Source organism: Protomyctophum bolini (genome assembly GCF_963924005.1).
Source record: "Protomyctophum bolini genome assembly, chromosome: 4".
NCBI lineage: Eukaryota > Metazoa > Chordata > Actinopteri > Myctophiformes > Myctophidae > Protomyctophum > Protomyctophum bolini.
The window spans coordinates 39877116-39888636 of record NC_137865.1 but is presented as its reverse complement, the minus strand read 5'-3'; the positions used below and the strand labels follow the sequence as shown (position 1 = coordinate 39888636).

Below are 11521 nucleotides of genomic sequence, written 5' to 3'. Positions count from 1 at the left end.
CAAAATGTTTATAAACAAATCCTAGATGTTTATAAACAAATACCAAAATGTTTATAGACAGATCCCAAATGTTTATAAAAAATATCTAAATGTTTATAAACAAATATCTAAATGTTTATAAACAAATCCCAAATGTTTATAAACAAATAAAATTACAGTGTACAATCCACAATGTAGGTAAACAAATCACAAACCCTGAAATGTTTGTAAACAAACCCGGCAATGTTTTGTAAACACATCCTTGAACATTGGTGGTGATAACGCGTCCAGGACATGCCTCAGACTTCTCTTCAGGAGACTTAGGTCAGATCTGAAGCCATTTTATTTGGCGTTAGGAACCCGTTGTGACAGCATGCCCTTGCTGACGTCCACGATACCCCATCTGAAGATATTTAAGGCCCTATTTTGAAAGAAAAGCATTTTTGAATAGTTCAACTAGCCACGTGTGGATGTAGATCAGCCCCCTCAAGGAACCACGAGGGTCCCTGGATCACACCTTTGAGGGCCACTGCTTTAAATAAATACATAACTAATATAGAGCATATTTGATCAAATTTAGGAGCCAAACTTTTTTGACAAATTAATTTAATTCAAACACGCACGACACATGCACATCCACGACATGCATGTGTCCTCTTTTTGGTAATTCAGAATATGGTATGCCTAATAAACATCACTAAGTCACAAGTCCAGAGTGTCAACACAACCCATCTAAAATGATATTTTACAGCACTGTGTGCCTCCTCCGTGCATAACAAACTTCATGTTGATGCTGATCTTCCTTTTCCAGCAGCACTTTTTGTAGGGGTGCATACTTAGTTTAGACTAGTCATTGCTGGTTAGACACGGGTTAAGGTTAGGTTTAGGTGTGCTGCCCCCGTGCGTGGGAGGTTAGGGTTAGGGTGAGGGTTTGAGATAGGTTGTAGTTGTAGGACTAAGGACTGGTCTAAACCAAGTACAAGTACTGTCAAACTTAGTACTGCATGCACCCCTTTTTTGTAACATTCAGAACAAGAAAGAATGAATAATCAAGTGAACAGTAGGTGGCGGTAATGCATTAGAAGAAGATCCCGGACCCGGAAGTGTCATCCTGCTCTGTTTTGCTGTGCCTCCGTTGGCTTTAGGAGGAGCTCGGCTAGAAATAAATGAATTATGAGTAGTTTCTTACTTTGTTAGGGAGACAGTTCTAACCATATAGCGAATAGCGATGTTTTTAAGCAAACTAAGCACAGATCATGCATTTTGATAAAGTTCAGGTCAGCCTCTAATCGTATTGTGTAATCGGTTTATTTTACCTGTTATTTTGAGCAGCTGCCTTCCTGACTGCAATATGAACATGGTTTCAATGGTGCGAAATACGGATGTAGACCAGGTAAGATTGAGCCAAATTCAACTGTCCTGCTTAGGACGATATTCTTGGTCAACACAACACACACGATCACCTGTCAGCGGGCAGCGGTGGCCGAACGGTTTGCGGAGCGGTCTTGATATCGGAAGGTCGCTAGTTGTGAAGTGCCCTTGGACAAGGCATTGAACCTCTACCATGAAATGTTCTATGAGCAGGGCTTGGCTGTAAACAAGTTCTTGAGCTTAGTCCAGTTACCCTGGGTAAACATAGTACCTTTCCTTTCCTTTGTCTAACAAACCCTTCTCTTCTACAGAGAGATGTGGATAATGCTGTGGTTATTGCAGTGACTACACACGCAGTCTGGTCAAACCAAAATATTCAAAGCAGCAGTGAACCTTTTGGAAGGGGTGCTGCCTTCCCTCTCATTCAAGTGAGCCTGTTTTTCTGTTTCAGAACCTGTTTTGCCACCTTTACAGTGAATACATCATCTTAAACCAAAGTAATCCATGCATTGCTGTGTGACTGATGAATGTAGACGCTAGCTCATACAAATTTCAGTTTAATCCGAGAGTTTGCATTTGATAAGCATGCATTTATTATAATTAGCCTACGTGATTTCGACACCACTATATGTACTGTACACTAGACTGAGAAAGGGTGAATTCATATTTCTTTCCAACTTTCTTTCCGAAGGCAATACAGAATGTAAATAAGAAACTGTTGGACAAGAATCCTCAGGAAACACAGCTGTTTGATGTCATCATGCTTTCCAGTGACTGTGAGGAGAATCAATCACGGATCATTGCCAGCACCAAGCATTATGGTAGGCCTGAGTTCAGACCAGTCAGTTGTATAAAGAACTTTTAGCACGTCCATATCATGGGTGCGTAGTCTTTACTGTACATTTACTCGTCAAAGAAGAATGGCTGAATGCTGGATTATAAAGTTACCATAGGATGAGCTCAATGCATCACATGGTGTCCAACACATCTCTCACTCACAGGTCTTGAGATTGGCAGATTTTGTTTCTGCAGCAGAGAGGACACCATGGACACTCTGCTATCAAACCGGGTCGACCTGTTCCTGTCCACAGACCCGGCGGATGTGTCGACGGCATTACAAAGAGGTGTGTATGAATGTGGTATTGATCCACAATGAAATGAAATGAAATTCATCAGCGGAGGACAGTACCAACTACCAAAGTACGTTTACCCAAGTACTGTACATGTTTTGAGTGTCTGTATTTTACTTGAGTATTTGTATTTTTTGGATACTACATTTCAAAGACGTATTGTACTTTTGACTTCTACATTTCTAGGAAGTGAATAAGTGGCAAAAGTGCATTATGAATTCATGGATTAACCCATTCTGAACGGGAACCCATTTTGGTGTTAGCATCATGTTGTGCTTTAGCTATTGAAAAATAGCAGATCTACAAGCTCATAGCGCGCCACCGAGTGGCGCGCTACGAGCTTGTAGGTCTGCTATTTTTGAAAAATCGAAGAGCGACTGACATAGAAGAATTTTTTTAGAATCTGATCTCAGGTCAGAATGAAAACTATCAGGATGTAGAAGACATTTTTAGAATCTGATCTCAGGTCAGAATGGGTTAAAGTTCTCAGTCGCCACGACCTATTTCAGTCATTTGGATTCCATAGATAGAAGGCATGCTGTCTTCTTTTGCCATGCAATGGAAAATGGCAGATCTACAAGCTCACAATGCTGCCGCTTGTGTTGTGAGGCTATTTTTGCTTATTTGTTAGTATAGCGAGTATGTTAATTGGTCAACTAGCAATAGAATACATGTTTAGAAGCATCTTCCATAAACATGAATGGTCTCAGAAATGTCAAAAGCAATGGTTAAGTCCTCGCTCTGTGATTTCTGTGTGTGTAACAGGAGCAATATGATAATGATAACATAATACTTGAACGCCTGCCATCTGGTAGGAGGTTCAAGAGCCTAGGAGGAAGCACCAGCAGGCTGTCCAATAGTTTCTTTCCCCATACCATCAGGACACTGAACACTCGCCACATACTGCCCCCCAAGGAGGGATGAATAGCACCTTACACACATGCACTTTGAATGCATCAGCACTTTTCCTGCCAATGTTGTTTGCTCCTTTTACCGTTTCTTTTTTTTACTATAATTTTTATCCCACGATTTTTCACCCCTGTGTCAATCATCTACTGTGATCCTGGGCTCTACACACCCTCCACCAACATGGGGAGAGCAACGGACTTAACTCATGCTTCCTTCATGCCTGAGTGTCCAAGTTGCTCCTTTACACCTAACAGGGGGGAGTTTCCCTGGTTGGACGTAGCGCGTGGGAGGAACACGTTATTCCAACCAGTTCCATTCCCCTCCATCAGGCACCCCGGCTGGCCAGGGGGAGGCAGTTTAGAGACCAGGATTACTGCATGTTTTTGTGAGGGTACCTACCCTAGGGGACACGGGGAGAACATGCAAACTCCACACATAAAAGGTGTTTTTTTAATAAGGCCTTGCCTCTTTTTAATGTGTTGTTTATTGTTTTTAAATGTGAAGCACCATGAGCCATGGAGAACGGTATTTTGCTCCCCTGTATCCCCAGTGTATATTTGTGGAAGTAACAATAAATCTGATTGATTGATTGATAATAACAATATGATAATGATAACATAATAACAATATGATGATGATAATGCATTACACTTTCAGTCATGAGATTTTATTTTTGCTTTATTCCATGTGAATTAACTGCTTTCAAATATAGTGAAAATGGCAGAACTACAAGCTCACTTGAGTACTTTGCTATTAGTAGTGAATAGTGATTGATCTCTGAGCTGTGGGATTTAACCTCCGTTTTCCTCATTACATTTACAATTTACAATTTAGGCATTTAGCAGACGCTCTTAATCCAGAGCAACTTACATTAAGCAAGAACAAAAAGCATGGGGAATACATCACATAAAAACATTTATCATGAAACATGCGTAAGCTAAGAAAGTAACAGTGGAATATCTATAATGAAATAAGCTATACATCTATACTACTATGATATACATACTATGACGTGCTATGACTACATACAATGCACTTAAGCTGTTTACATAACATGCTTGGCTGATCTGAATGAGCGGGAGGGTTTGTAGGGTTCGATCATACTTGCAAGATATGGGGGAGCCATACCTTTGGTTGCTTTGAATGCCAGCATCAGAGTTTTGTATTCTGTGCGGGCAGCGACCGGGAGCCAGTGGAGGGAGCGGAGCAGGGGGGAGACATGTGAGAATTTTGGCTGGTTGAAGACCAAGCGAGCTGCGGCATTTTGGATCAGCTGGAGAGGCTTAAGTGCACATGCTGGTAGGCCAGTAAGGAGGGAGTTACAATAGTCGAGTTTTGACAAGACTGTTGTCTGGATTAGGAGCTGGGCTGATTCCTGGGTGAGGAACGGTCTAATTCGTCGTATGTTATAGAGTGTGAACCTACAGGATCGAGTGACAGCTGTGATGTGAGTTTTGAAAGAGAGCTGACTGTCCAGGACAACACCAAGATTCCTGGCTGTTGGGACAGACGTTACCAGGGCGTTGTCTACGGAAATAGTTAGTTCCCGCATAGGGCAGGACTTAGCTGGGAAGAAGAGAAGCTCAGTTTTGTCTGGGTTCAGTTTGAGGTGGTTGGAGGACATCCACTGTGAGATGTAATACATTTAGTGAATACTTTAAGCTCTCAAAGCTCTTTTCTGTAATTGGTCTGATAATATGAGCCCAAAGCAGCCCCTGCCGCTCCATTAGGTGGCAGAGTAGTGTGAAAGGTTATCATTTGTGTTTCCACTGCAGTGGAATGGATGGATAGGGAAACGGGAATAAAGACATCCCTTTTGAAAACGACTGTGACTTCAAGCATACTAATGATGTTGGGGCTACCTCTACAGAAGTTAACAGGCAGGCAATCTATAACTAATCATTTTAGATGTTGCGTCCTCAAAATTTGAGGACGAAATTTGCATGCTGTCGTCTGGAAGGTGTGTCATTCTGCACTGCAATTGACTGGGCATCGCATAACGGGTGTGCCACAGGGGACACCCGTCATTATTTATTATTGGTCATTATTCGGCAACTTTGCAATTGCAAATTTATTATTGGTCATTATTTGGCACCTTGGCAAATTTCAAGGCTGTATTGTCTTACATTAGTCGGCACTCTAAACTGCCACATCTGATTAGAGCTCTGGATGATGTCCATATGGCAGATGGATTGCAGTGGGGTAAAATATACAACAAATGATTGGAAATGGATTGGCAATTTGGGCTTAATATAGCCATTACTGCATCAAAAATGAAATATGCCAAGGAATGTTGGTGCTTAGCTGAGTAAAAGATCCACGTAGAATGTATTTCACACAGAACCATCTATTTACCTGAATAGACTTACTATCAACCGTGATGACATGCGATTGAGTGTCTATAGGTGAACAGCTGTAGTCTTATATGAATAGGAAATTTGTTATTGTCTCTCTCCTCTACTTCCTACCTTCTTACAATTTACAATTTAGGCATTTAGCAGACGCTCTTAATCCACAGCGATTTGCATTAAGCAAGAACAATAGCATGGCAATACATCATAGGCTTAAAGTAGTAGCATGAAACATGCGTAAGCTAAGAATGTAACTGTGGAATATCTATATAATGAAACTATACATACTGTATAAACTATACTATACATAATATTACATATAAAGAGCTATGACAACATACAATGCAATTCTAGTGCTGTCTACATAACATGCTATAAGTCTGTATAAAATGCTATCTAAGTCTACATAAAGTGCGATCAAAGGGGCTAGCGTAAGTGCTACGGGCCATGATGGAGTCTGAATAGGTGTGTTTTCAGACTACGGCGGAACATTTGGAGTGAAGCTGCAGTTCTGATTGTAATGGGAAGTGCATTACATAGTTTTGGAGCCAGAAGGGAGAAGAGTTTGGGACGTGTGGAGCGTTGTCCCTGCATTTTAGTGAGGGTACTTCCAGCTTCCCTGCGTTGGCTGATCTGAGTGCGCGGGAGGGTTTCTAGGGTTCAATCATACTTGCTAGATATGGGGGAGCCATACCTTTTGGTTGCTTTGAATGCCAGCATCAGAGTTTTGTATTCTGTGTGGGATGCGACCGGGAGCCAATGGAGGGAGCGGAGAAGTGGGGAGACATGTGAGAACACGTTGCGCTGCGACGTGTTGCAAGCTTGTAGATCGGCTATGTCTGTCTGTCTGTCTGTCCTGGCTACCAACAGGGGGCGCTGTTGCAACACTCACTTCAGACAGGTCTGATTTTTTTTTAGGGGCGCTAGTCAGATATCCTGCCACATAATCAACATGTTTCTAAAATGATGCGAAATTAAACATTGCTGTATCCTCACACCTGGGCCCTGAATTGAATACTGACCTGCCATTTGCTTATTCATCGTGATGTATTCAAGGCAACGCAGGATGAATAATGGTTTTAACAAAGTGATCATTTGGGGGTGAAGTATAAAGCCAAATTTATACTCCGGTTAGTTCAGGCAGGCACCTCAAGAGAGCACGCTTACATGATCAGGTAGGTTACTAGTCACATGCACTCTTTGCCTGATCAGAGCGGCTATTTAACCCATTTTGGGCGGGAACCCCTTTTGGTGTTTTAAACACGTTATAATTTAGCTATTGAAAAATAGCATATCTACAAGCTCATAGCGCGCGCTACGAGCTGGTAGGTCTGCTATTTTTGAAAAATCGTAAGGCAAATCTTTGAATATATATTCTTTGAAAGTGCCTTCTGCCTACCTGCTCATTCCTGGCTTCTCTCTCCTGCCGCCTCCCTGCCTCCCTGCTGCCTCCCTGCCTCACTCGCTAACCTGCTGCTCATGAAGTTTTTGCAAATCCCACCACCTCCCCAGCAAATGCAATGTAATTCCATTTGGCTATATAAACTTAACTAAAATGTTATATGGAATATGGAATATAGATGAAGCCCTGACACCAAAGTATGCTTCATATACCGTATCTATGCTCAGGGGCGGCAGTGGCTCATGGGTAGAGTGGTCGGATGGGAACCGCAAGGTTCCCAGTTCGAACCCGGGTGTCCTTGAGCAAGACACTGAACTGCCATCGGTGTATGAGTGTGTGTGTGTCAATGTGTGAATCTAATGCACAATCTATGTCAAGCGCCTTGGATAAAGGCGCTATATAAATGCACCATTTACCATTTAATGCATTTATGCTCAATAATGCTCAATAAAATATGTATTCTAAATTCATTCTTAACCGAATTAAACAATCTTCAGGCAGCTAACCCACGCATTGTTAGCTTGAAGATCACTGCTTGAGTGTATATTAAAGCTAAAAGGCTCCATTTTGTCTGCTTGGATAGGCATGGTCTCTGCGTTGGTGTACCAGCACACGGCGGACCACTCCTCGGACCAACTCAGAGTGCTGCTCTCGGGGGATGCTGTTGGTTTCTCAGATGGAGACTCGCCCCCTCAACAAGGCTTCAGTGAGGCAACGCTCCACGACGTCAAAGCTGCCAGGGTGGGTACAGTATAGTTGTCCTAAAAAAAGTACGCAAATGTTTTACTTAAGTAAAAGTAGCAATACTGCAATGTAGAACTACTCTATTACAAGTAAAAGTCCGGAATTCTAAATGTACTTGAGTAAAATTAATTTGTATAAAAATGTACTTGAAAAACACTCAAGTAAACACCTCAAAATTGTACTTATGTACAGTACTTAAGTAAATGTACTTACCAGTAGTTACTTTACACCACTTCCTATGTATTATATCAAAATGATTTATACTATTAAATCTTTGTTCTCAGGACAAAGTGACTGACGAATCAAAGTTCATGCCTTACTTATATTGTCTTTTTGTATTGACACTTAACAGGCACAGTTCAGATTGATCAATATTTGGCTGGTTGAATGTGATCATTACAGTGCACTCCTTCACTTTTACCACATTTTGTTTTGTTACAGCCTCATTTCAAAATGGATTAAATTCGTTTTTTGATGAAGTGAAAAAAAAATCAAATATTTTGTTAATTTATTAAAAATAAGAAACTGGAAAAACACATTATTTTGAATTTGGGGTATTTTCCCCTTTCTTCTCTGCAGATCCTCTCAAGGTTAGACGGGGAGCGTCGCTGCTTAGCTATTTTCAGGTCCTTCCAGAGATGCTCAATGGGGTTCAAGTCTGGGCTCTGGCTGGGCCACTCAAGGACTTTCACAGAGTTGTCCTAAAACCAATCCTTCGTTATCTTAGCTGTGTGCTTGGGGGTCGTTGTCCTGTTGCACCTAAACGACTCTCGGACCATTATTAACAAGATTCCCATGTCTGATGAAACCAAAATAGAGCTTTTTGGCCTGAATGCCAAACGTCACGTCTAGAGGAAACCAGGCACCGCTCATCACCTGGCAAATACCATCCCTACGGTGAAGCATGGTGGTGGCAGCATCATGCTGTGGGGATGTTTTTCAACGGTAGGAGCTGGGAGACTTGTCAGGATAGAGGGAAAGATGAATGGAGCCGTTTACAGAGACCTCCTGGATGAAAACCTGCTCCAGAGCGCTCAGGACCTACCACTTGGTCAACGATTCACCTTCCAACAGGACAACGACCCCCAAGCACACAGCTAAGATAATGAAGGATTTAGGACAACTCTGTGAAAGTCCTTGAGTGGCCCAGCCAGACTTAAACCCCATGAGCATCTCTGAAAGGACCTGAAAATGGCTGTTCAGCGACGCTCCCCGTCTAACCTGACAGAGCTTGAGAGGATCTGCAGAGAAGAAGGGGGAAAATACCCCAAATTCAAGTGTGCCAAGCTTGTAGCATCATTCCCAAAAATGCTTAAGGCTGTAATTGCTGCCAAAGGTGACTCAACTTAGTACTAAGTCAAGAGTGTGAATACTTGTACATGTGTTTTTCCAGTTTCTTATTTTTAATGAATTAACAAAATATTCGAAAAAGCTTTTTTCACTTCATTATGGGGTATTGTGTATTGATGAGGAAAAAAACGAATTTAATCCCTTTTGACATGAGGCTGTAACAAAGCAAAATGTGGTAAAAGTGAAGGAGTGTGAATACTTTCCGGATGCACTGTATGTGTGCCCAGTGTTTCCCCTATAGCCAGAAGAATGTGATCATTATGTGTGCCCAGTGTTTCCCCTATAGCCAGAAGAATGTGATCATTATGTGTGCCCAGTGTTTCCCCTATAGCCAGAAGAATGTGATCATTATGTGTGCCCAGTGTTTCCCCTATAGCCAGAAGAATGTGATCATTATGTGTGCCCAGTGTTTCCCCTATAGCCAGAAGAATGTGATCATTATGTGTGCCCAGTGTTTCCCCTATAGCCAGAAGAATGTGATCATTATGTGTGCCCAGTGTTTCCCCTATAGCCAGAAGAATGTGATCATTATGTGTGCCCAGTGTTTCCCCTATAGCCAGAAGAATGTGATCATTATGTGTGCCCAGTGTTTCCCCTATAGCCAGAAGAATGTGATCATTATGTGTGCCCAGTGTTTCCCCTATAGCCAGAAGCGGATCGTGTGGGTGGGAGCTTTCAGATCCGTTTGCCCCTTTTTTCCCCCTTTTTTTTTGCCCTATTCTCGGCAATACAAAAACATCATACTGTGGTGGCTGGTCATGATTTTGTGGTGGCCCCCCTCCACACAATAATGCATATAGGGGAAACACTGGTGCCATAAGTTAATTAATGACTTCATTAATACAAATGTACAGTAGTTTCATATCAAGCTGTCATGGCATTTGTGGCATATTCCTCATGCCTCTGCCGCCAGTTAAACAAACCCTCTATCCCCTCTTCCTCACCAGGACTCCATTATGAGGTTTGCCGCACTAATTGGCGAGATGAGGAAGAAGTTTGCTTTGCAAGACAGCCCTATCAGCACCAGTGTGCTAACAGAGTGGGGCTCTAGAGACGTGTGTGCCAGGGCACTGAGGACCCTGCGAGCCGGGGGTCTTATGGTGGAAGAAGCTTACTGTCTTGCTGGAGCCCCCACGGACCCCATCCTCTCCTTGCTCAAACCACACATAGTCTTCACCGACGGCCTGTAAAACAGCAGCCAGTACATGTTCTTGTTTTTGATTGCTCTTTTGTGTTGCCCTGAGACTTATTGGCATCATACTTGATACTCTGGGGTTACGAGTATACTGATGTAGTGGGTTTGTGATGGGGAAGAGCCTGTGTCTTTATTGATACTCTGGGGTTACGAGTATACTGATGTAGTGGGTTTGTGATGGGGAAGAGCCTGTGTCTTTATTGATACTCTGGGGTTACGAGTATACTGATGATGTGGGTTTGTGATGGGGAAGAGCCTGTGTCTTTATTGTTTTGTTGTATGTTGTATGTTGTGCCCTGAGGACCCCCATGAAAACGAGTTGCTGCAACTCAAGGGAGTATCCTCTAGTGAAATTTCAAATAATACATATAGCCTTAGCATCGCATAGCCAGCCTTAATTTGCCTTTGCAATGCAAATTGCCCCAGCCTCGCATCGATATCAGTATGGCTACGCCAGGCCAACAGCCTGCCTCAGCCTGTGTGATTTCTGGTATAGAGGGGCGGATGTGGGCGAAAACAGACTGTGGATCCTATAGAGATATTTATGCTCATGCATAAATTGAGTGGCAAAGTTAGTTAAACGTTGTTTAATCCAATCAGATTTTCTGTGTGGATGTATGGGCTGTCAAGGCCAGGAAGTAGTTTTGTTTTTGCCACTCAGGTGTTCCTGCATAACTTCCCGGTATGATGATGATGTCACACGGGTTCACCGATCTGAACCCCCCCCCCTCCCTGAATTCAACTAGTATGCTTTTATTTTTCGCAGAACAAAATAGGCTTTTTACTATAATGAGGTTAAAGAATATTCACCATTACGCTTATTTGCAGTTATTGACAATGCAGTGTTCATATCACATATATCGAGTTCAGATACCCTGATCTATTTTTGTACAGTTGTACAAACTTGGTTTGTGTATTTTACTTTGTTAGACATGGTTGTGCATGGCTGCCAGTGCCACAATACTACTGAAATCCTCTCAAGAAATGCTATTAATGTAACCACCAAGAGTAGTTTGCACTCTGTCCACTAGGGAGCAGCATGTAGTCACTATTAGGCCATTCTATATCAAAACAACCTTCAGACAGTTTA

The 11521-nt window shown here is 42.3% G+C and overlaps 1 protein-coding gene across 1 annotated transcript; it reads left to right on the top strand.

Annotated features, from left to right (window-relative positions):
* The first annotated feature begins 1124 nt into the window (after positions 1-1124).
* Positions 1125-11138, top strand: LOC308313753 (cytosolic 5'-nucleotidase 1A). Its single transcript, XM_080761050.1, has 6 exons — positions 1125-1372; positions 1662-1778; positions 2042-2171; positions 2352-2474; positions 7726-7883; positions 10184-11138. Exons 1-6 carry the CDS (start codon positions 1331-1333, stop codon positions 10424-10426), a joined length of 813 nt encoding a protein of 270 aa, XP_080617176.1. The 5' UTR covers positions 1125-1330; the 3' UTR covers positions 10427-11138.
* The last annotated feature ends 383 nt before the right edge of the window (positions 11139-11521 follow it).

Coding starts and splice junctions, on each gene's coding strand:
- LOC308313753 (XM_080761050.1), top strand. CDS start 1,331: ATGAACATGGTTTCAATGGTGCGAAATACGGATGTAGACCAG. Junction 1,373..1,661: donor GAAATACGGATGTAGACCAG/GTAAGATTGAGC, acceptor TCTCTTCTACAG/AGAGATGTGGATAATGCTGT. Junction 7,884..10,183: donor ACGACGTCAAAGCTGCCAGG/GTGGGTACAGTA, acceptor CTTCCTCACCAG/GACTCCATTATGAGGTTTGC.